Genomic DNA, 23,078 nt, shown 5'->3' with positions numbered 1-23,078 from the left:
ATGACAAATTCAGGGAACATGACAATTAAAGTACTACAGGAAATGATGACACATGTAAGCATAGCATTTTGAGCAATACAGTTACATTTACAGCATATTTACAGAATGTTCTTCGTTTTGGTATCCTGTGGATTCAGGGCGACCTTAACCTCAAGATTAAGTGCAGCAAAATTCACACGCTTGTGTTAACCGTTTTGTGGTGATGTTTATGACACAAACACATCCTCTGATTTATGAACCTGGAATCAGTTTAAATCCAGGTAGAGCATCAGTGCTATTCTTCAGCTGTCCTAGCTGCTGGGACTTCATTGTTGATGATGTTACATAACCTCAGGCTGATAACATTGTAATTTTCAATTTCTCATCCCAGCTTTCACATTACCAGCAGTGGTGTGCCCCTCTTTACCAAACCTGTATCCAACTCGGAAATCGCTGGTTTCCTCTAATCCTGACTCTTGACAATCCTTGATATTAATTGTTCCAATGTTGGCAGTAGCACATTTTCCCATCAGGAAAAACCTCTGGGATTCTATTCCTAAACTCTCATCTCTCTAGACCCATCTCCTTAACATTAATCCTAAAAACTAACCACTTTGATCAAGATTTTAGCCACCTGGACACCCACCCGTACCCGGGTCACACTCACCCATATGCAGGTCACACCCTGCACACACCCACCCGTACCCGGGTCACACTCACCCGTACGCAGGTCACACCCTGCACACACCCACCCGTACCCGGGTCACACTCACCCATACGCAGGTCACACCCTGCACACACCCACGGGTACCCAGGTCACGCTCTGAACAGTACCAATGACACCCACTGATGCCCAGGTCACACCCTGCACACTGCCACCGTACCCAGGTCACACCCAATACCGGGTCACACCCAGCACATCTCCACCATACTCAAATTACACCTGATACCTACTTTGTACCTCGTATATCCCCACCATCCCCAGGTCCACACACTGTACGTGATGGAATGGTCTGAAAGCTGGTCAGTAGCTGTTCAGCACGCTCCAGTGCCCAGACATGTGCAGCTACCTGCAGCTCTTGAATGCGCCTCTGTAAAACCTGAGCATTTTTGCTGGTTCCCCTCGGGAAGAAACCAAATATGGATATAGCCTGGATAGGAAGGAGAAAGGAGAGAAAGTGCGAACAGCAAAGAAATTCAAAATAAATAAGCAGCACACGACAGATGAACAATGGGTATCATTGTCTCTTGTTGACAGACTAGTTTAAATCTAAAATTGATCAGATCTAGAGGTTAAACATCTACAAATGCCTCACCAACAATTCCTGCTTGTTCAATTGGATTCTTCCTCAAATTCCAATCAAACTCATTTCACTGGCAGAGTACAAGGGAAGGCTCAACTCTGGCCACTCAATCATCCCAGACACCTGGACTTCATTCAAGAGATCGCAAGGCCAAGAGCTGCCGTGTAGCACTAATTATCTCTGCTACATTCCCACACTGACCTCAACACCATGTTCAGATATGAGTGATTGCAAAAACTTCTGATGTTGGAGTCAGAGATAACACAGTGTGGAAATGATTTCAGAAGAAGGGTCCCGACCCGAAACCTCAACTTTCCTGCTCCTCTGATGCTGCCTGGCCTGCTGTGTTCATCCAGATCCACACTGTGTTATCTCTGTTCAGAAATGAGAAGAGCACTTATACTTTGAAGGTATCTGTGATAGAACCACGATTAACCCTGCCAGGAAGAGGTCAATGCAGCACTACTATACACTGGAGTAAAGGAAAATCACAGATCAACTCCATCACTGGTGGTGAGCTGCCTGTTTCAGAGCTTCAGGAAGTAGACGGTGTGCAAATGGGGAAGCAGCACTGCTATGTTCAGGCTGGGATGGGAGGGTCACCTTACACAAAGCCCCACAGGATGACTGTCACCAATCATTCTTGCTGGAAATGTACCTACAGGCTTTGATGATGATGGGAATGGCTTGACACCTCAGGGATACCACACTTCTTTAGGCAGGTCACTGACAACAGAAGATTGACAATGTTCCAAATGATGGTCCTTTTTAGAATAAACAGGACATGCTGAAGAGATAGCAGACGGCAGTTCATGTTCATTGGAGCCTATCTTTAAGGAGCAGATTTCCTGAAAGGGCTCGTGTCACAGTGGCAGTGTCCCTACCTCTGAGCCAAGAGGTATGGTTTCAATTCCCATCTATTCCGGATGTCAGTCTTAACATCTCAGAACAGGTCCATTCAGTAAACATATCAGGAATTAGCAATCAATTGTAGAAGAGGAGAGAGTCAGTTAGCTCAGTTGGCTGGACAGCTGGTTTATGACACAGGGTGATGTTAACATTATGGATTCAATTCCCACACCAGCTGAAGTTACCATGAAGGGCTCTCCTTCTCAACCCCTCTCCTCACCTGAGGTGTGGTGACCCTTCGGTTAAACCACCACCAGTTGACTCACTCTAATGAGATAGCAAATCTATGGTCCAGTAGGACTTATTTATCTTTTTCTTTAATCTAAAATGAAAAAAAGGGGTGGCCTCCCAGAGACAGGAAGCCTGGGTTCAAGTCCCATGGGATGCAGCAGTGTGTCAGAACAGGATGATTGAATAAAAATGGACTGGGTTTCCCTGGTGAAGGGGTGTTGGTCAGGAATGGGAGTGTTTGTTTTAGAACTGTATCAAATTACAAAATTCAAATAAGCAATCGTGGAAGACAGACTGACTCCTGTTTCGGTAAATGGATGAATATGGGTTAACAAAATGCAGCCAGCTGAGAAAATTACAGTGTCCATGGAACCAGGAAGGGCAGAATGGGGGAGGCGAAGAAAAAGGCGAACAGGCGAAGGAATGGCAAGCAAGCAAAAAGCAGTCTTCCTTCCAAATTGACCATGGCTTTGTGTTTCTGTTGGTGTCAAAGTGTGGGGAGGCTTGACATTGTCAGATTCCTGCTCTGTCCCATTAAGGTCACTGTCCTGAAACTCTGCTTCTCTCACCAGAAACCGCTGGACCTGCTGAATTTCTGCAGCACTTACACATATAATTTCTGATTTCCAGATTCCACAGCATTTAGATTTTGTGGTGCAATGTATCAATTCAGCCAATTTTAAAAAGCTGGTTCAATGCAGTCAGTAGCCAAAACTTTTGTTCACCAGCACATTTACCTGATACTTTGTGTACAATATAGACCTGCTCAGAAAAGAACTCAAATCTGCACAGAATCACCACTGAAGAGAATTACAATAAGATTTGGCTTGAGCGGGTTAATGCATCATGTCTGTTGTAAACTGATTGCCTCTGATAGGAACAATGCTTTATTCCTATTACCCCATTATAGCAGTGAAACCTTCAGCTGATCTTAACTCCTAGAATCCCTACAGTGTAGAAACTTGGCATTCAGCCCATTAAGTCCACACCGACTCTCTGAAGAGAATCCCACCCAGACACAACCCCCTATCCCTGTAACCAATTATTTCCAATGGTTAATCTACTCAACCTATGTATCCCTGGACACAATGGGCAATTTAGCATGGCCAATCCACCCCAACTTGCATATCTTTGGACTGTGGGAGCAAACTGGAGCACCCGGAGGAAACCCATGCAGACACAGGGGGAATGTGCAAACTCAATACAGACAGTTGCCTGGAGGCTGGAATCGAACCTGGGTCCCTGGTACTGTGAGGCAGCAGTGCTAACCACTGGGCCACCATGCCAGCCCACGGGTTGTTTTCTAACACTCACCATTTCAGCTCCTGAAAACTGGAGTGGCTGCATTGCAGAAAAACTCTCCATCAAATTTCGCAAACAAATCTGGACAGAGCATCTTCGTGTCATGTTGAGCAAAGGGTTAATATTCACATTGACTCTAAAGTGGGATTATTGCTGCTGCAAATATGGATTGTGGCTGAGCAGTAGGAATTTTGCATTAGTGGGAAGGATGTTTTTTGACATCAGAACACGACTCAAATCCAAATCTAACATAAATCTATATCACTCACCAAGTGGAATATTACCCTTCCCCATAATGAAGTGAATAATACACAAAGTCCAAACAGTAATAGCTAAGTTTTGCATTTCCTGGTATTTGTGATTACATTAACACAGCACTGATATATTACACAGCCACTCTGTATTGATTCCACGACGGTGGAAGCACTTGTCTTTCACATTTTCCAATCCCCAGAAATGTTTTTCACTGCTCTAGAAGTCAGTGGAAACGGGAACTGCAGATGCTGGAGAATCCAAGATAACAAAGTGTGGGGCTGGATGAACACAGTAGGCCAAGCAGCATCTCAGGAGCACAAAAGCTGACGTTTCGGGCCTAGACCCTTCATCAGAAAAAAGCTCCTTAGATGCTGCTTGGCCTACTGTGTTCATCCAGCTCCATGCTTTGTTATCTAGAAGTCAGTGGAGTTGCTCTGCCTTTTGCAGTGCACTGCCACTGACCAACAGTTGTTGCCAATGTACCAGGAGTATGGGCACAATCCACTGGAAGAAAAAAGGATGACTTCAAGGACAAGGGAACAACCTGTCTATATCACAAGTGTGATTATTAATGCATTCAGAAATCACTGGAATCACCCTCTATTTGTATTCAAAAAAAGGCACTTACAAATGTGTAGCATTCTGTGGGACGTTGGGTATAACTTGGAAGTGAACAGATTGAGAGGTGGTACCTGTGGCGGGAGCTCTCCTCCATACTTCTTCCACGAGATCACTGGTGATGGCTGTCCTCCAGCTCGACAGTACAGTCTAACAGTGTCACCCTCTGGTACCTCTATCCGCTCTGGACTGACCTGTACCTGAGGCAGGTTACCACTACCTAGAGACAGGGAGGTGACATCGTATATGTGAATTTTTAATTGCAGTGTACATATATAAACTACTGTTCTTGAAATTTAAAAAAAAGTGTAAAACAACAAGATCTAGCAACAGTGATAATGGGAACTGCAGATGCTGGAGAATCCAAGATAATAAAATGTGAGGCTGGATGAACACAGCAGGCCCAGCAGCATCTCAGGAGCACAAAAGCTGACGTTTCGGGCCTAGACTCTCTAGGCCCGAAACGTCAGCTTTTGTGCTCCTGAGATGCTGCTGGGCCTGTGTTCATCCAGCCTCACATTTTATTATCTAAGATCTTGCAACACTTTGTGTGGCCGGAAAAATTCAATGATTCTCCGGCGCACTTTGCAATCAGAACCTCAGGACAGGTAAAGTCATGTACACTGCTCAACGCTCATTACCAACTGAGGAATACATCTTCAGTCTTCTCCATAATCACCCTCGATTCACTGAGGTTCTTCTCCTTTCACAGTACACATCAACAACTAAGCCAGAGGCGACTCTTGTGGCACAACTGTAGCATCCCTATTTCTATCTCTGAACAGAATAATTTGAAAATATCTATATCTACCTCAATCTTAAAATATTCAAGAACAAAACTAAATCAGACTGAAGAATTGCTTCCAAGAGTGTAGCAGCAAGTTCAGAAACGTCTCTATCAACTTTTAAAATATTAAAAACCGGGTTAAAATGCTTTCTAAAAAAGACTTCATTTCAACATTTATAAATAATCTAGGTCAAACCCCCTTCCAATTTAAGGTTTTAAAGTAATGACATCTTATTTGATAATAACAATATACACTAATCGTAAACACATGCAATAAATGCTACTAGCTGCACATTTGACATTAATATATTTTCTATTTCTCAAGTCTACAAACTCAGACACATTTGCTAATCAGTTATGTTTAGCTTGCTGGTTGCTACTAAAAGTACTTGAACATTGCCAGAGTGACAGAGCAAGAGGAAAAATATCAAGTTGTGCAAGAAAGTTCGACTGGGGACAGGTGAAGTCAAGTACACACAAGAGCAGAAGAAATGTTCTAGTCAAGGTGTACTGCAGTAACGTAAATTACATCGTTGCTTCAAACTGTCACAGACCAAAGCAATAACAAAGGTCAGGCCTATTCACTGGAGCTGAAGAATGGAGTAGAATGTGGGGTGAGCTTATTGAAATGTTGGAGGAGGTGCGGTGCTGGGGCTGGGGCAAGGTGGGGGCAGGGAAGGTAGTTGGCTTGTCAGGGTGGCTGCTGAGAAGATGCTTTCCTTCATGTGTGAATCTTGAACTAGGGAGTACAACTTAAAGGTGGTGTCCCATTCAGGATGAAGATGAGAAGAACTTCTTCACCCAGCATGTTCTACTCACTTAGCTTAGTTGGCTGAATTGCAATGCAGAGCGAAAAGGTTTGTTCAATTTCTGCACTGGTTGAGATTACCGGGAAGGATTCTCCCTCTCAACTTCTCCCCACAGTGTGCAGTATGGTGACCCTCAGATTAAACCAGAACCTGTTGACTCTCTAATGAGAGAGAAGCCACATGGCTGTCACGGTGACTTTCTCTTTAGTCTTTGTAATTTTCTTTCCCCCCAAGAGAGGCTTGTGACTGTGTCATTGAACATATTAAAGGCTGTATTGGATAGGTTTTGTAATCTATAAGGGAGACTAGGAATACTTGGGGGAGTGGGTTAATGATGGCAGGCTAGAAATGTGAAACCTACAGTCCCTAGTCATCCTGAATGGCAGAGCAGGCTTGATGGACTGAATGGCCTGCTCCTGCTTTCAATTCTTATGGACTTATAACCTTTCATTTCAGTTATTGTTCGAAGTACTGAAGTAACACTGTCCTCTATGCAATGGCCCAGTGAAAAAGGAGGTTCAACGATTAAGGAAAGACTTACTGGTGCCTTTATATTTTAAGCATGAAAATTATTCAAATTTTTAAAAAATCTTTGACCCTGTCCTTATTTCCAACAAACAATTTTCTATTCTTCATTTCAAGGTGGTGAAACAAAGCGCTGAAATTGTAACTCTCATTACAATTTGGACTGTTGTGCAGCTCAGTGATAAGTAAATTAACTCAAACGTCAGGAAAATAGGGCTCTGCTCTACCATTCACTTAGATAATGGTGCCTCTCTGCCTAACCTCCATTTCCCTACTCCGTCCCATACCTAAGTCTTAGAAGCCTTAACGCATTTAAGACTTAACCCAGGAGCAATGCTCCTTGTTTGTAACTTTCTAGCCAGAAGAAGCAATCAGATGAACTGTTAGTTTTCTAACTCCAGCAAACATTCCAGTTGGTCTATCGTCAGAGAACGACTCTCTTGCCCTCGAATGCGGCTGCACGGTGGCTCAGTGGTTAGCACTGCTGCCTCTCAGCACCAGGGAACTGGGCTTGATTCCAGCTTTGGGTAACTGTCTGTGTGGAGTTTGCACATTCTCACCGTGTCTGTGTGGGTTTCCTCCGGGTGCTCCGGTTTCCTCCCACAGTCCAAAGATGTGCAGGTTATGTGGACTGGCAATACTAAATCGCTCACAGTGTCCAGGGATGTGCAGGCTAGGTGGATTAGCCATGGGAAATGCAGGGATAGGGGAGGGGGCATGTCAGTGTGGACTTGAGGGGCCAAATGGCCTGCTTCCACATTGTAGAGATTTTATGATTCTACTGATCTGATAATAAATTGCCTGATGTTAACACAACCTGCAAGGTCTGGGACTTCTGACCTGATTTTTTATTTTGGACCTTGAAAATAATAGAGGTCCAGGAAAGGGAACAAAAGATAACACACTACAGGTTAATGCCTGGAGCTCTTTTCAAAGCCATACAACTCACAATGGAATGAATATATCTTAATTATCAAATGATCAAAATGGCTGTGATGTACTCTCCTGACTAAGAAGTTTACTCAGTTAATTTGCTCATTGACAGGATCAGATACAAATCACCCATTCATAACCAGCTTGGTATGGTAAATTGTTAGAATTAACGCAAAACAAATTGTTTCACCTGTCTACACAACAGAGTAAAAACTTACAGGGATAGTAGGAACTGCCGCTGCTGGAGAATCTGAGATAACACGGTGTGAAGCTGGATGAACACAGCGGGCCAAGCAGCATCAGAGGAGCAGGAACGACGATTTACAGAAAGACTTAAGATAAAGTATGCCTTGTTTGGTTTTAGGGAATAGGCTTCATAAAATCACACTGTGTACATGTAGCAGAAATGGTAAGCAGGATACCACATGATGCTTTCAGTTGTAATGGGAATAAGTCCATGTGATTATCTTCAACTGCCTTGAAAGCAGTGATTTTACAAAATAGGATGTTACAAGCTTCAAATCTATGGGTGTTTCCATGAAAAAAAAGTAGTTGTCCAAAGACAGGAAGAAGGAATGCAGACAGTTTTAGTTATGCAATTTAATTGTATTATAGCAGATAGTCCATAAAATCAACAGTGCTCATTCCTTTTCATTCTAGCCATGCCTAATCTAATCAATCTAAAATGGACACCGAATTCTCATTTGCATATGGTAGCATTGCCCGACTGCACAAGCATCTTCCTGCAAATAGGAAGACTGTCTCCTTCCCAATAGCTGTGTGGAGTTATTAGTAATTTTGTCTTGACCTGAGCTATCCATTAGTCCATTGAAGCCTGATTCTCAAATAGCAATTATCATAAAGATATGCTTTGTAATATTATTCATTTTGTTCAATTTGTAAGATATAATTGCATTTCTTTCTTGAGTGTGGGACGTCTGTCATGGAAGAGAATTTAATTAAGTCTGTAAAACCATACTGCAAATTTTCTTGGACTTTGTTTGCAATGCTTTTTTTACTCCAAATCTGATGGCCACATCCTAAATTGCATGAAGCCCTGTTTGTCAATCCCCTGCGTGCTCTGCTGGCTGCTGAGGTTTACCGCTTCCTCAAATTTAACATTGCTAACCTTGCTTCAGATGCTTCCAACCACGTCAAACCTCCTCTTCTCTGCATCCTACTCTAAACTTACAACTTTGAGATTTTTGGATTCTTCCTAATTCTGATCTCCTGAACAATCGGCATTTCCTTCATCCACCATGAGCAGACAGGCCTTTATTTGTTTTGGTCTTTAACCCTGGAAATCCATTCCTAAATCTTTTCATCTCACCCGCTTTCCTTAAAGTGCCCCTCTTTGATGAAGTTTTGGTTACCTGAGATCTCTGACTTATTGCTGTCAAATTCAGACAGAAAGCATTCCTGTGAAGTGCCTTGCAAGGTTTTACTACCGAAAGGATGCTATGTAAATGCATCTTGTTGCTGTACACATGGAAATCAGTAAACTCTCTGATCTATTCTCACCTGTTGCTTTGAATCTTATTTTCATTGTGGTCCATTAAGAATTGGAATAAAGAAGGGGGTAATTTTTTCCAGTTTACATTTGTCCTTCTCTTGTACAAACAAACTTCTGCCATTTTTTAAAGAAAGGGACAGTGTACAGCTGTAGGGTAGTTACTCTTGTGATTTCAAAACCACAGTGGCCGAATACAGTATTAACAAATAGCAAAGCAATGAGAATAGGCTGCTATTCAAGTGGAAGTCTTGTTGAAATAACTTACTGAAAGGTAAACAGCCAAGTGACTGCAGAGATAATCCTGCGAGTGACAGAGTTAATTAGCTCTTTTCATGTTGCTTTGTAATGCCCATTTAAGACAAATTTGTTCTACAAAGGTTTAGCACTGGAATTGGAAATGAGACCTACTTTAATTTACATATCTGTGATGTACGTAGGGAACTGCATGTATTAAAGTGCAGATGTCACCTGTGACTAAACAAAATCACAGCTATACAAAAAAAGGAGAACAAAACTGAAAATATAAGATGCGCATTTCCATGATTCTAACTTATGTCACTGAATCTCAAAGAGAATAATTCATCAAATCTCTTTGGGGGAAAGGATGGGAATAAATTTTGTTATGTTTCTTGATTTCTTGGGATTCTTACTGAAGATGAAATACATTATCAAGGCCTCCAGCATAGCGCCTAGAGATCTTGGATTGTGACTGATGCATTTCTTGTAATCTTTGCAATTTGTTAGTCAAAGGAATATTTACAGCAATAAAAATTGAGAATGCTGGAGAAACTCAGCAGGTCTGACAGCATCTGTGGGGACAGTAACAGAGTTAACACTTAGAGTCTTCAGCACAAGAGTCTTTGGACACAAAATGTTAACTCTGTTTCTCTCCCCACAGATGCTGCATGACCTGCTCAGTTTCTCTAGCACTTTGTTTTTATTTCAGATTTCCAGCATTTGTAGTATTTTGTTTTTATTTGAACAGTAACAGATAATCTTCATCAAGAGAAACCCAGACACATTTTCTGCATAGGTTTATTGTCCACAATGTTAATTCAATTGTTACTGAAATTATAACCAGCTCCAACTTTAACTCCTTTACATGCTGTAACTGTAACAAATTATACTTTATTTTCAGCAAATTTGCCCACTTTCTACAAAGTTGCCACTTTGAAAATATGCCAAGTCTGTGCTACCATGTGTACTCCAGTATATACTTTATCTAGTAGCCTAGAGTACTGTACACACAGTACTGGATATCACCAGAAATAATGGGAACTGCAGATGCTGGAGAATCCGAGATAACAAAGCGTGGAGCTGGACAAACACAGCAGGCCAAGCAGCATCCCAGAAGCACAAAAGCTGATGTTCTGATGCAGGGTCTAGGCCCAAAATGTCAGCTTTTGTGCTCCTGGGATGCGGTTTGGCCTGCTGTGTTCGTCCAGCTCCACACTGTATATCACTATACAGTAGTAGAATACCGTATCTATTCTTTCCAGTAGTGTAGAATACTCTATATACTTTAACTATACACCAAATTATTACCTGGAGTTGGTTCACATTATTTATGTAAATGGGACATTTCATGTGGGAACTGTATCCATGGTCTCATTAAAAGATGCACTTTCCAATTCTGCAGCATGTTTCTGGTTGACTTATTTGTGATTGAGGTAACAGAAAATGTTTTTGGTATATTTCATGAAATCGACAGAAAGGCTGAGCAAGGATTTTGAACTACCAATTTCCCTTCAGCGAATCTGCTTCCTCCCCATTCAAACACAAGCTCATGGCGGCAAAAGGGCTCAGCTTCCACTAACTCACCCAAGTTGTATGCAAGAACCTTGAAAAGGTCATGACATGGTGATAAGAATGCAAGGATCTGGTGGTGTCTGGTTTCTCTCTTGTCCATGGATACCGGTCAGATCTAGTGCTTGACGTCCTGTCCTTAGCATAGACCAAGGATTTGAAATAAAACAGGGGCCTTCATAATTCTGACTGGGGCACAACAGCCCAGGTAATGAGCCTTAGGAGCACGAATCCAGACTTATCAATTGCCCAGAAGGTAAAAAACAATAAAACTAACAAATGAGACACACTGGCCTAATATGTCTTGTACAATGCAAAATAAAGGAGCAGGACATTCACTTCCAAATATTATTGGATTCTCTCTGGGTAGTTGTCCAATAAACAGCGCGCAGGTAATATGGAGACATCCAGACTGAAATTTAAATTTGGTTCTTACCTTGCACATAGAGAATAGATGTGGCAATGTGATATCCAGCATTGTTTGAAGCTTTGCAGGAGTACTCTGCTTCATCCGAACGTTCCACAGCAACAATCCTCAGAAGTCCGCCCTGAATGACTGCATTCGGTGAGATAATATTACCTTGGCCCCCTGAAATAAAGCAAACAGCAACAATGTAATTGCCTCAGTAATCATATTCTGGGCAATATTTCTGTAGTAGTCAAACAACAGGATGACTTTGTATTTCAACAGTTCAATAGTTGGTATTCAAGTTAAAATTGCACGCCCTCGCCCATGATAGAAAAATTGCCCAGGTAAATTGTCATGCAACAATAAAACCTGTAACCACTAATTGGGCACCATCACTGACTCATGGTGTAATTACAACATGACCCACGTGAACAGCACAGTGGACTCAGAGTAAAATAGGCAGGCAATTTCTCACTGTCTCCCATCTTACTCCCGAAGCTTACAGAATGGTAATTCAATCTCTTTTTGGGGACCTCATTACCTGTATGAAATTAAAAATCTTGGCAATCTTCTCCTCAAGCCCAAGAGAAAATAAAAACTAGTGTGGTGAAAACCCAGCCGCTGATTTGCTGCAAACCTGAACAAGCTATTGGATGGTTTAGATCCCAAGCCTGAATTTAAAATGTGAACATTGGGATTTATCAAGGAAATGATTTTCTATATTTTGGATTGATAGAAACAGCATACTGATCTCATCAATCAGGTTATGATCTTTTAACATCCACTTTGTTTTATTGCATTTTATAGGGGCAGTTACAAATCTATGAAACTGCACAGTACAGTGCATTAGTTTTGCAAAATGGAGAACGTGTGTCTCTGGATGTGAAAAAAATCCAGATGCTCAGATATTAAGTGATCGACAAGTTTTTCTCCAGTGTCAGAATAAAATGGGACTAAAAGACAACTAACATTCAACATTTCGAGTGATTACTACATTTTAAGACTCTAGCTGAATACTCCTCCTATATTCCCATAGTATTAAATAGTTTATTTAAGTAAATTAACACTTTCATTAATTAACAGGTGGAGGGGTTAAAAGCCACAAGAAGTGCTTATAGTTGTTAAGATTTCTTGGAAATAGCTGCGCAGCCTTCCTTGTAAATTCTTCCAGGAATCTTAAAACTTATGCCAAGATTTCCAAAGTGCGTGCTGTCAGATTCAGACAGTATTAGTGAGACTGCAATGGCTGGCATGTGTTTGTTGGTACATTTAGCATGCATTCCCCAAATGTCACTCAGTTGCATTTGTGATGTGGTCAAGAATTGGTCTGGAAAGCTTTAGTTTGTTTGGTGTGTGTAGAATTACTGTGTCTGAGGGTTCTTTTAAATAAGGGTCTGTGTTACAGGAGGTCTCAGTGAAGAGAAAGGAGCATTGTGCTTTTAATGCCAGAGAATGCTTTGATGATTAGTCCAACTGCAACTAAAGAAAATGACCAGCTTTTATCTTGGGAAATGCATAACATTTTCAAACAACATGAGTCACATTTGGGCATTTCAAAGCCTCATTCTTGGTCACAACACTGTGGTTCCAGCCCCAATTTAATACTCTCAGAATAGACTCATGGGAAATCTTTCAGATTGGACAGAAGCAGTTTAAGATCTGCATGGGCAGTCAAGTGGCAAGTTGGTGATCTAACCCCAGCAGAGTCATCTTGACATTCAAGACCACTGCCATTCGGGTATCTTGCTCAGTTTGGGTCATCACACCACTGGCAGTAGGACTTCAGATTAGCCAACGACAATTTTACAATGGCCCTAGATGGCAGATTGATCTTCTGGGATTGATAAATTGGTAATTCACATTTTCCAAACAAAAAACAAAATTCCTCTAACGTTAGGATTTATCTTTTTGGCAAATTAGTGAAGACAGTGGCATAGCAGTCACGCAGATATGAATTAAAATGCCACAACAGCAGTGGAATTTAAATTCAATTAGTAAATCTGGAATTGAAAGCCAGTTGCAATGATAGTAAGCCCAAGACCATCATCGACTGCAGTGAAAACCCACCTGGTTCACTAATATCCTTTAAGGAAGGAAATCTGCCATTCTTATTTGGTCTGATCTGCATGTGACTCCAGAGTCACAGCAATGTGGTTGACTCTGAGATGGCTCAGTTCAAGAGAAATTAGAAACAGGCAACAAATGAAGAGTTCCAGCATAGCGTTCGATAGTGGATTTTTTTTTTTGTTACTGTCGAAACAACTCTTGGTGATTTCTGAAGGTTTCCCCTGCATGTTCAAATGGAAACTAGAACCTGAACGGTCATAAAATGGAGAGCCTCTCTGGCACTATGAAAACAGAGGCCCAAATACAGAAGTTGTGCCCTTGGGGTGGAGGTGGAATGTGGGGGTAGCCTTTAGTTTACATATCTGTGATGCACATTGGGAACTGCATGTGTTCAAGTCTGGTTGTCCCTCTCTGACTTTCACCTGTGGGATGTTCAGTACATGATTAGTGCTCTTTAGAACTGGTGAGAGAAGGTGTAGAGTATCTTGGTCATTTTGGTCAGATGTCCTCTGCAATTGTTAAAATTAAACATGAATGTGCCTAAGCAGTACATAAACTTACAAGAGTTATCAAAGGGAGTTGTCACAGTATGCTTACAACAAGTTAAGGATTTTTGTTACAGGATTATTGCTGCATCGTTAGTTGTACAACTTTTCATCATCACAGTCAGCTGTCTGTATGTTCACAATTTGATTGATAGACCCAAGTGGTTACATATCTTTTTAAATTATCTATATAGTCCAATACTTGTTATTAAAAGGAAATTAAATGTAGTGAACCTTTTTTAAAATTAATCAACAATAGTTTTCTTTTAATATTCATCATTGGACATGAAGTGACTTTATTTAAACTCAGCATGGATTCTAAAGTCTGCCCAGGGTAGATATTGGATGAGTTGGTGTGCTAATTGTAATTCCTTGGTGGTGGGTGGAGACATTGTTTGGTATGGGGCTTTAAGAGGTCATGAGCAAAGGATAGAGGGCCATAGTTTGGTACCAAAGGTAGGAGGGCTCATGTAAAATGAGGAAGGACTACTTTCTCCTTGATGGTTCTTTCCACTGCTTCTATAAAATGCCAATGTGCCAAGGCAGGCTTTCCAACTGGCAAGCTTCCCACACATCCCAGGGATTACCTGCCATGACTCTCTCAAACCACCACTGCCCAGAACAAAAATCTGGATAGTTCGGCATTTTATCTTGGGTTGACTATTTGGACTAGGAATTATCCTAACTCTGTGCTCCTGGAAAATGGAACTTAGGCCCTGGTATCTTAGGACACAATGCAAAGCGGAAGTTCAGTGGCTAACTGGGCCTCTGTGTTTTGGATTCTCAAATGTGAAATTCTGGACCAGATAGCTGTGTGAATAATTCTAATACTGCAGTAGTGACAATGCTTCCCGAGCATGTTTAAAATACCAGACTGGTACAGGCTCTTTTTTAACTTGGACACATCTTTAGCAACTGCAAGAGTTCCAGCTAATACACTATCAAATTTAATCTCATAAATGTTGATATTCATTGCAATTGTTTCATTTGTGCACCGTCTGGTGGGATGCGGATTTATTCCGTGTAGTGTCATTCATTTTCTGAACATAGAAGACCATGGAGTAGATCTGGACTTTTGAAAGTGGGGGCCAGGTCCCCTAAAGGTCCTGAGTCAGGAAAGTCTGACGTGGAGCTCTGAGCTAATTGTAACAGCTGTGCTCCTGCTTTAACTGGCCGCCTCACTCTTGCCCCTCCCCCACCCACTTGTCCTATCTTACCTCTCACTAATGGGTGGAGGGCAATTTTCCAGCCTTGAAACTGGGTCATAGTGGGGAAAAGGTTTGTGCAACACTGGAATGGAGTCAATGCCTAGCTGAGTAAGAGGAGGGTTGGAACAGCATGAGGTAAAGCTCAATCGTGCATGAGACTTTAGTGGGACTGTAAACTGTTGGCCGAAACTTTCCCCTACATTTTTCTTGGAGACATGTAAATTAAAATGCTGAAGCTCATTAAAATCAAGTCTATTTGAATACAGACACTGAAGGTTCAGTTGGTATTGAGTAACAGCATTACAAAAGGCATGTACGAGTCCGAAAACCAAGGATTATCCTCTCCTCTTATGTCCTCTGTAAGAGTTTAATGCTCCTCACATTGGCCCTTCCAGGAGAAGGCTGGGATTAATTCCTGTTTTATGGATAGCTTCCCCATGGTGTTGATTCCTTTGCTGAGGAGCCAAGCACTGGTTACTAGCAGAGAAACTACATCGTATTGATCAGCATTGGATTTGACATCACTGACTACACAATCGTTACGACGCTGTCGCATGTTCAGAGAAGACTCGTTTGGAGATAGACTTTTCCATGCTTACAGATGATGATTTGAGGTTAGTACAGTTGTAGAGCGATTACATACCTGATCTGTAATGAAGAAGCAGAGTTCCCACACCCGTGAGGACGAGTTCAAATACCACCATGGCAATGAGATATGAGCCACAGTTTAGAGGAGAATTTGGAAAAAATCTGTGATCATAAAGTTACTGCCCACTGGGGAAATAAACAAGCTGTGTTCACCCAGTTGATCCGAAAGGCATTCCAGTCTACAGCAACATTACAATTGATTATTAAATACTCTATAGTGGCCCAGCAGACCATTTAGTTATTTTGAATTCGAGTCATCAGGACAAGACAATAAACACAGGCCTTGTCAGCAATGCCAATATGCCCAAAACTTCGCAGAAAAACCTGCTTTGAAATCTACCTCATGATTTGGGCAATCTGGGTCTGGAGGCTACATGTAGAGATTCGTCAGCTTCTCAAGAGTTCACTGTTAGCACTACATCCATCTTACTCACAGACTTTGATGTTTTAGTCCAGATCTTTGTTCTTGCAATAGCACCACTCACAGAACTATATGCAAGGCTTTGCCACAGTACCTGTTTACTTTGTTCTTTCCACCTTAAGCTTTTAAAGTAATGATTTAGTTAGCCTTGTTGCTCAATCGGCCTTCAATCTAAGGTGTGAACTTGAGTCTCTCCCTTGAAAATACCACTTTCAAACATCGTAGCTTACTCTTTATACAATTTTCACTCTGTCCAGATCTCTCTATGTTGAGTTCCTCATGCAAATCTCCTCTCAACCATCATTAAGGAGAACGATCCCAGCTTTTCCAATTTATCCCAGTAAGTTCATCAGCTCTGGAATGATACTGATGAAACTTTTCTGCATCCTCTCTGACAACAACACATCCTTCCTGAAGGATGGCATCCAGAATCAGATGCCTGCAGACTAAAAATCTAATAAAGGGTCATCATAACTTCTTTGCGCTCATACTTTTGTTTTGTTGCACTTAATTGAAAATGCATGACAAATTTCTCATACTGATAAAAATCCATTGAACCTAGTGAACCTTTAGTCAAGTTTTAAAATAATAAACAATAGGGCAATTCTAATATCACAACAGCAAAATGACAAATGTATCATGAAGAGAACCTACCAAACCATTCCAGAGTTGGAAGTGGATTTCCAGTTGCAGTGCATCGGAATTCAGCGGTCTGCCCCTGCTTGACTGTTAGGATGGCAGGCTCAACTGTCGCTACAGGTGCTGCTGCTATAGCAATGCAAAACATAATTTTATTCAACTTAAGTATGTTAATAACAATTCATTCCGAGGCCATTTGGTTTTCCTGGAGCTGTATAGAAGCTCTTGTCTCAACCTCCATTGCCTAGTAGGGTCAATGAATAAAAAAATGAAGTAGATCCATGAAGTGAATGAATAACATGCTTTGAATGATGAAAATAAATTGTTTGGTGACAGGCCAGTTTAAAAAAAAGACAGGATAAGACAAGGCATTATCAGACTGCAGTGCAGTGTTTTGAGAAATACAATGAGACACTAATTGTTGCTGGTCTACAGATGTTTTGAACGAAGCCACAAAATTTGCACCAATTCTGTTTGGTTTGTAGTGGTTAGATATCATCTACTAATGAATCCAAAAACTGAAATAATAACAACGAAGTACAGAACATTTCGCACAAGGAATGATATGCCCAGTGTGACTGCCAACTTATTGAACTGCAACTCAGAAGTCAGAATGGTGATGGAACCAAGATTTGGCTACTTCCACACTCTTTTGACCTTTTATTGTGTGTTCACCCTCTGATTGGATCCCCAGATGCTTTGTTTAAGAATGGAAAATAAAATTGTCTGCTGTAGATAATCCAGTGCAAACCATTTATATAAATTCAATAGGTTTGCTGACAACACACATCACCTCGATTGTCCCTGCACAATATATTCCAAACAACTAGGACACCTTTCTTCAAAGTTAATTTTTCCTCCTTGCATGTTATAAGAGTCAAGAGAGACATGAAACGGACACACAGAATGCTGGAAAGACTTGGCAGGTGTGTCAAGATCTGTGACCTGAGAAACAGAGTCAATGTTTTGAGCTGGATATGACCCTTCCTTGGTTCCAAAGTTATACTGGACTCAAACATTAACCATTTCTCCCTTTGCACAGACGCTGTCAGATTGTCAACATTCAGTTTGCTGTTTTTATAACAGAAACATGTACTGATTCTGAAAAACTGTGCGATGGGAAAAAGTGAAACTTGTCAAAGGAATGGTGCATGACAAAGAGTACCACAAGTAATTAGCTAGGTGAACTGCTAATTATTTCCTGAACTTCACACATTGGGTTACTTAAAAGAATGGGGATAATTAACTTATTTTGTTTGATTTCAAAAAGCACAATTTGAAATTGAAGAAAACAGATTGTACTCAATTCTCCAGACAGAATGTGACACTCCTAATTTGATCCCATCTTTTAGAGAAAATACTGGTCTTGAAGATAGTAACCTTCTCTCCGTTCATTGAGTGTGCAGGACTTGATGGAACAGTATGGGGTCTTCTGCCCTTACTCCTAGCCAGAATGAGAGTTAAATCTAGGAAAATTTGGAACAGGAGGAGAGTATTCAGCCCTTTTAACCAGTCCTGATTGCTCTGCACTTCAACGCCACTTAATTCACTTTTGCTCCATCTCCCTCAATACTCTTACCCATAAAAATTCTGTCACCTTCAGTCTTGAATTTCAATTTTCCTGCAACTGCATCTAAAAGGCTTAATAGAGTGGAGTGCATCACATTCTCTCCGAAACAGCAGTAAATAGTTTTGGAAGCAGCATCAAACACACACAAATCCAGTTAATGCTGTTAACTTAGGAGCTTTCAAAAATAAATTCATGCATGTTTTAAGCAGAAGTGCCTTTATTTCACAGTTGGAGGATTCCAAGTGTCAGCACAACTCTCTTACAAGCATAACATCCTGATGTTTCCATCGACTGACTCCCAAGGAAATTAAATTTGGCACTGAAATAAAAGTATCCCAATTAACAGATTCCATTGAATTGAATAGTCACCTTAGTTTGGCCTGGTTAGTTGAATCTGTTACAAAAAATGTAAGAAAAGGACATTATCCTTTCATTGTTTATATTGATGTAATATTCATATTAGCTAAGGTTAAAAAGTCTCTCAAACTTGTAAATCTGATATGCTGTTGCAAGGGATATTAAATGGTGGCACAGTGGCTCAGTGGTTAGCACTGCAGCCTCACAGTGCCAGGGATCCGGGTTTGATTCCAGCCTCGGGCGACTGCCTGTGTGGAGTTTGCACATTCTCTCTGTGTCTTTGCGGGTTTTCTCCAGGTGCTCCGGTTTCCTCCCACAGCCCAAAGATGTGCAGACTAGGTGGATTAGCCATGCTAAATTGCCCATAGTGTTCAGGGGTGTGTGGGTTATAGGGGGTTGGGTATGGGTGGGATGCTTCAAGGAATGGTGTGGATTTGTTGGGCCAAAGGGTCTGTTTCTACACTGTAGGGAATCTAATCTAAATTCTACAGTCACAATCTCTAGCTTCATTTTTATCTTTAAGCTTTGGTGAAGGATACATATTGTGGGTTAACGACTAATTTTGGGCTGTTTTATCTCAAGGTTGCGGCAAAGTTCATGAATTTGTTTCTAGTAAGTGTACCCTTTCAAAATTTTGAGAGATCATGGTGAAGTGTAGTCGAGATGTAAATGATTTGGGAACTCTGTGTCAGTATTAACCATAGAAGTGGTGTACAGTGCCAATTGATCAAGAGGAGCACAGTATTCTCTCTACACAACATTATAATACACCTCACTACACTAGTGTGATATTTTCTCATGCTGTGACCTTACTAAGGGACGTTCCCATTCTATTGCCAGTTTGGGGGAGGATCATACAAGACTGTGGTCATTTGACTACCCAAGGTCATTTCACACACAACTTATTGCACACAGGAGACATTCTTCCTATCACTCAGATCTCTCCTTTGCTTAACTTTTTAAACATGCTATTCACTTGTCTTGTCTGACTTCAAAATTTTCTTTGCCAAAGATCTCTTTATCCATTTCGCACTCTGATAGCTTTTGGCAGTGTTTTGACTGCATTAGCTTTAAGCAAAAGATTGATTTTCATTCACAGATGCAATTGGTTGCTTAATCCAACACCACATCTGGCCACATCATTTCAACATTATTAGGTTCTCAGATTTCCAACACTGAGAAAAGCATCTGCAGCTCGTGCAATTGTGTGCATTAAGCACAGTTGATAGGGTTTAAATACACTGCCCTGAAACTGTCTGAGTCGACTGAATAGCTCACTCTCTACTTACGCAACAAAAATGGACAGGCCAAGGTTCAAGTAACGAACCCTAAGCAAATTTTATAGGGCCTCCTATCAGGGAAAATATTAAAGGCTTCATGTGACATTATAGAGGGGAAAACTCTGTGCTGTGTATAATTGAGGCCCATCATTCTCCTCATGTTCCATATTCCAAACACACATTGGTAAAAGCATATTGAGGACTGGTGGAGTACATCGCTGAAAGTGGTCATATCAGCAGGGTGTCATGACCATGTCCTTTGTAGAATTTGCCTGTTTCCAGTTTTTGTAGTATCTCTGTGGAATTGGTTGATTTTTACAAGGGCTTTCTGTTCCAGTCACTGAAAGAAATCCACCTCATACAAGAACATTAACGCGATGCTGTCAGCATTTCTTTTGGGCTCATTTTTAATGAGTTTAGATTTGTAAGCTTTTTGACAAGTGGGGGAGGGGAATATTTGAAAGAAAATGTAATTCACTAATCGTAATATCTGAGAACCAAAGCAACTTTCAATAAATCCTGTCATTTTTCACAAATCCTCTTTGTATGATAAAAACAAGCTTCTTATTAAAAGTGAAACAAGTATTTTACATTTACTATGAACCAAAGAGTAGTAAGTCTTTTTTTTGTGGTACAGAATGGCATGAACTTTTGAGCTGTGCCCAGAAGTCGTCTGAACCTACAATGTTGATGCAAACTGACAGTCCCAACAAAGCCAATGAGCTGGTTTCATACTTCCTGTGCCAGCTTGGCAGCAGATGGGTTTGAACAATGACACTGTGTAAAGTAAGGGAGATAACTCAGAGTTCTAGAAAAAAAGTCTGGGATTACAGCCAGCTTTTCAATACATTATAGCAACTGCATGGAGAGTCAGTTTCTGTTATTTATGCTGTTGGGCACAATGAAAAGGGAGGACAAACCATCAGCAGCACAAGGGCTTAACTCAGCAAGGTTGGAAGTTCTCACCCAATTCTCCCACAGTCAGACTGAGGCCAACAGTCACAGGCTTTGGTTCTGCAACAATTTTAACTTTCCATTAATCTGTCAGGTTTTGCTGGAGTCAGATGTTAAAATTAGACACTTTAAAGGAATTTTCTTCGTGATGATCGTGCTGAAGTGACAGGTGAAGCAATGTGTGGAAGGATGCATGCAAAAGACAATGGCAAATGGAACACTGATTTAGAGTAACGGCAAAATCCAACACAGCAGGAAAAAATGATGAACATTGCATTTTAGTTGCATGACCAAATACCTGCAGAACCTTATCATTTGAAAAAAAAAAGTGGTGAATTGAAATATATTCTAACTTCAAAGGTACAAACACTTCTTTGCCTCTGTTCTCCTTGGTTAGCAATATGGGATCAGGAGGTGGCCACTCAGCCTCTTGAGACTGTTACACAATTTCATTTGATTATGACTGATCTTGGTTTTGACCCCCCCGCCCCCGCCCCCCCCCCCCCCCCCCCCCCCACCAATGACCTAACAAAAATCTCAATTCAATTTGAAATTTTCAACTGATCCCTCCTTCAACAGCATTTGGGGGCTTGACAGTTCCAGGTTCTCACTACCCCTTATATGAAGAAACACTTTGTCATTATCCCTGAATGAGTGAGCGCTGGATTTTAAGGATATGCCCCCTTGATTTGGACTCTTCCATCATATGAAGCAGTTTCTATCTGCCCTATTGATCTGAAACACCTCACTTAGACAACCATATAAATGTCTATATTCAAGGGAATAAAAGTGTGGTCTATGTAAGCTATCTTCATTACCTAACCCTTCTAATGCTGGTGTCATACCTGATGCATTTGTGCTGTACTACATGCAAAGCCAAAATATCTTTTCTGAGATATAATGCAAAGAAGTGAATACAGAACTACACGTGAAGTCTAGTCAAAGCTTTCTACAATTGTCAGTTAACTTCCTTCCCTTGTCATTCCAAAGCATCAAGTTAGAAAGACTGATATTCCATTTTCATACTATATTGAAGTCCAAACTTCACTTTGTTGATCACGACTGTAAATCTAGCCTTCAGTTAAAGTTTCCACCCTCTGAAAACGTGCTCTCTTCACTTGGCTGCTATGGTTTAACTTCGTTTGTCGCGTGTACAATGTTATAGATCTCATCCGTTGAAATTGTGCACAAAGGCTTGGGATACAGATTGACACTTTGCTGGATAAACGTAGCCTTGCAAGTTTCACCATACCAAAAGAAAATGTTAAAAGTTGCCATCCATTGACGATAAAGCAATTTGACAAATTCCATGTGCAGAAAAACATCATCTCATGCTATGGTTTGACATCAAAGCAAATGAATGTTTAGTCAGGGTCATGCACAAAACTGTGGGGTGAACAACATGCCAGAAACAGATCTCAAGAAATTTGACCAGTCTTCTGTCTGCATGCATGTACTTTTTAAAAATGTCATTTTACAAAGTTCACAATGTGTTAAAATTAACAGCATTCAATCAAACATCACAATCACACCTGAGATTAAGGGTAGATGTTGGTGTACGTACTCCATTTGCAAATGCAGAGATGACTGGGTGAGGAACTGTTATTTTTGGAATGAGTGGTTATAAATTCAATGTTTGTTATCTCTTCATCTTGAATGGAGCCAGCAGGAAACCTCTTTCAAACGCATGCAAATATGGTGCATCAGGATAGTGCTCATCTGCTTAAAAGGGAGACCAAGCAATGGGTGAATGCACCCTGAAATTTGGAGACATTGCTGTAGAAAGGATGAGAGTGAGGAGAAAAGACTTGGGGCTTTTTAAGGAATATATTTATAACTAGGGTGAAGATGTGAATCCAGTAGCACCAAATGCCATTGAATCATATTGGGTCATCCTTTATAAGATCTGCTTTGCTTACGAAGAATGTACACCAATGCTTTGATATCTTTTGGATAGGAATACGGACAGTAGATACATATATGAGGGAGAGAAAGATTCCAGGAAAATG

General features: G+C 40.9%; 1 protein-coding gene across 10 annotated transcripts in view; it reads right to left on the bottom strand.

The window, feature by feature from the left end:
- Nucleotides 1–23,078, bottom strand: part of hspg2 (heparan sulfate proteoglycan 2) — a 486,508-nt gene that overhangs the window by 132,874 nt on the left and 330,556 nt on the right. For 7 of the 10 annotated variants that reach the window (XM_059655629.1, XM_059655631.1, XM_059655630.1 and 4 more), the window contains 4 exons: nucleotides 16,924–17,037; nucleotides 11,408–11,560; nucleotides 4,673–4,818; nucleotides 1,050–1,130 (listed from right to left, as the gene is read on the bottom strand). In XM_059655629.1, the coding sequence (XP_059511612.1) occupies nucleotides 1,050–1,130; nucleotides 4,673–4,818; nucleotides 11,408–11,560; nucleotides 16,924–17,037 (494 nt within the window). The remainder of the gene's footprint in view (nucleotides 1–1,049; nucleotides 1,131–4,672; nucleotides 4,819–11,407; nucleotides 11,561–16,923; nucleotides 17,038–23,078) is intronic. The other 3 variants (XM_059655634.1, XM_059655637.1, XM_059655638.1) reach the window with 1 other exon arrangement.

The sequence above is a fragment of the Stegostoma tigrinum genome, chromosome 28 (genome assembly GCF_030684315.1).
Source record: "Stegostoma tigrinum isolate sSteTig4 chromosome 28, sSteTig4.hap1, whole genome shotgun sequence".
NCBI classification, from domain to species: Eukaryota; Metazoa; Chordata; class Chondrichthyes; order Orectolobiformes; family Stegostomatidae; genus Stegostoma; species Stegostoma tigrinum.
Note: the sequence above shows the minus strand (reverse complement) of the source record. Positions and strands in the feature narration are given on the sequence as shown.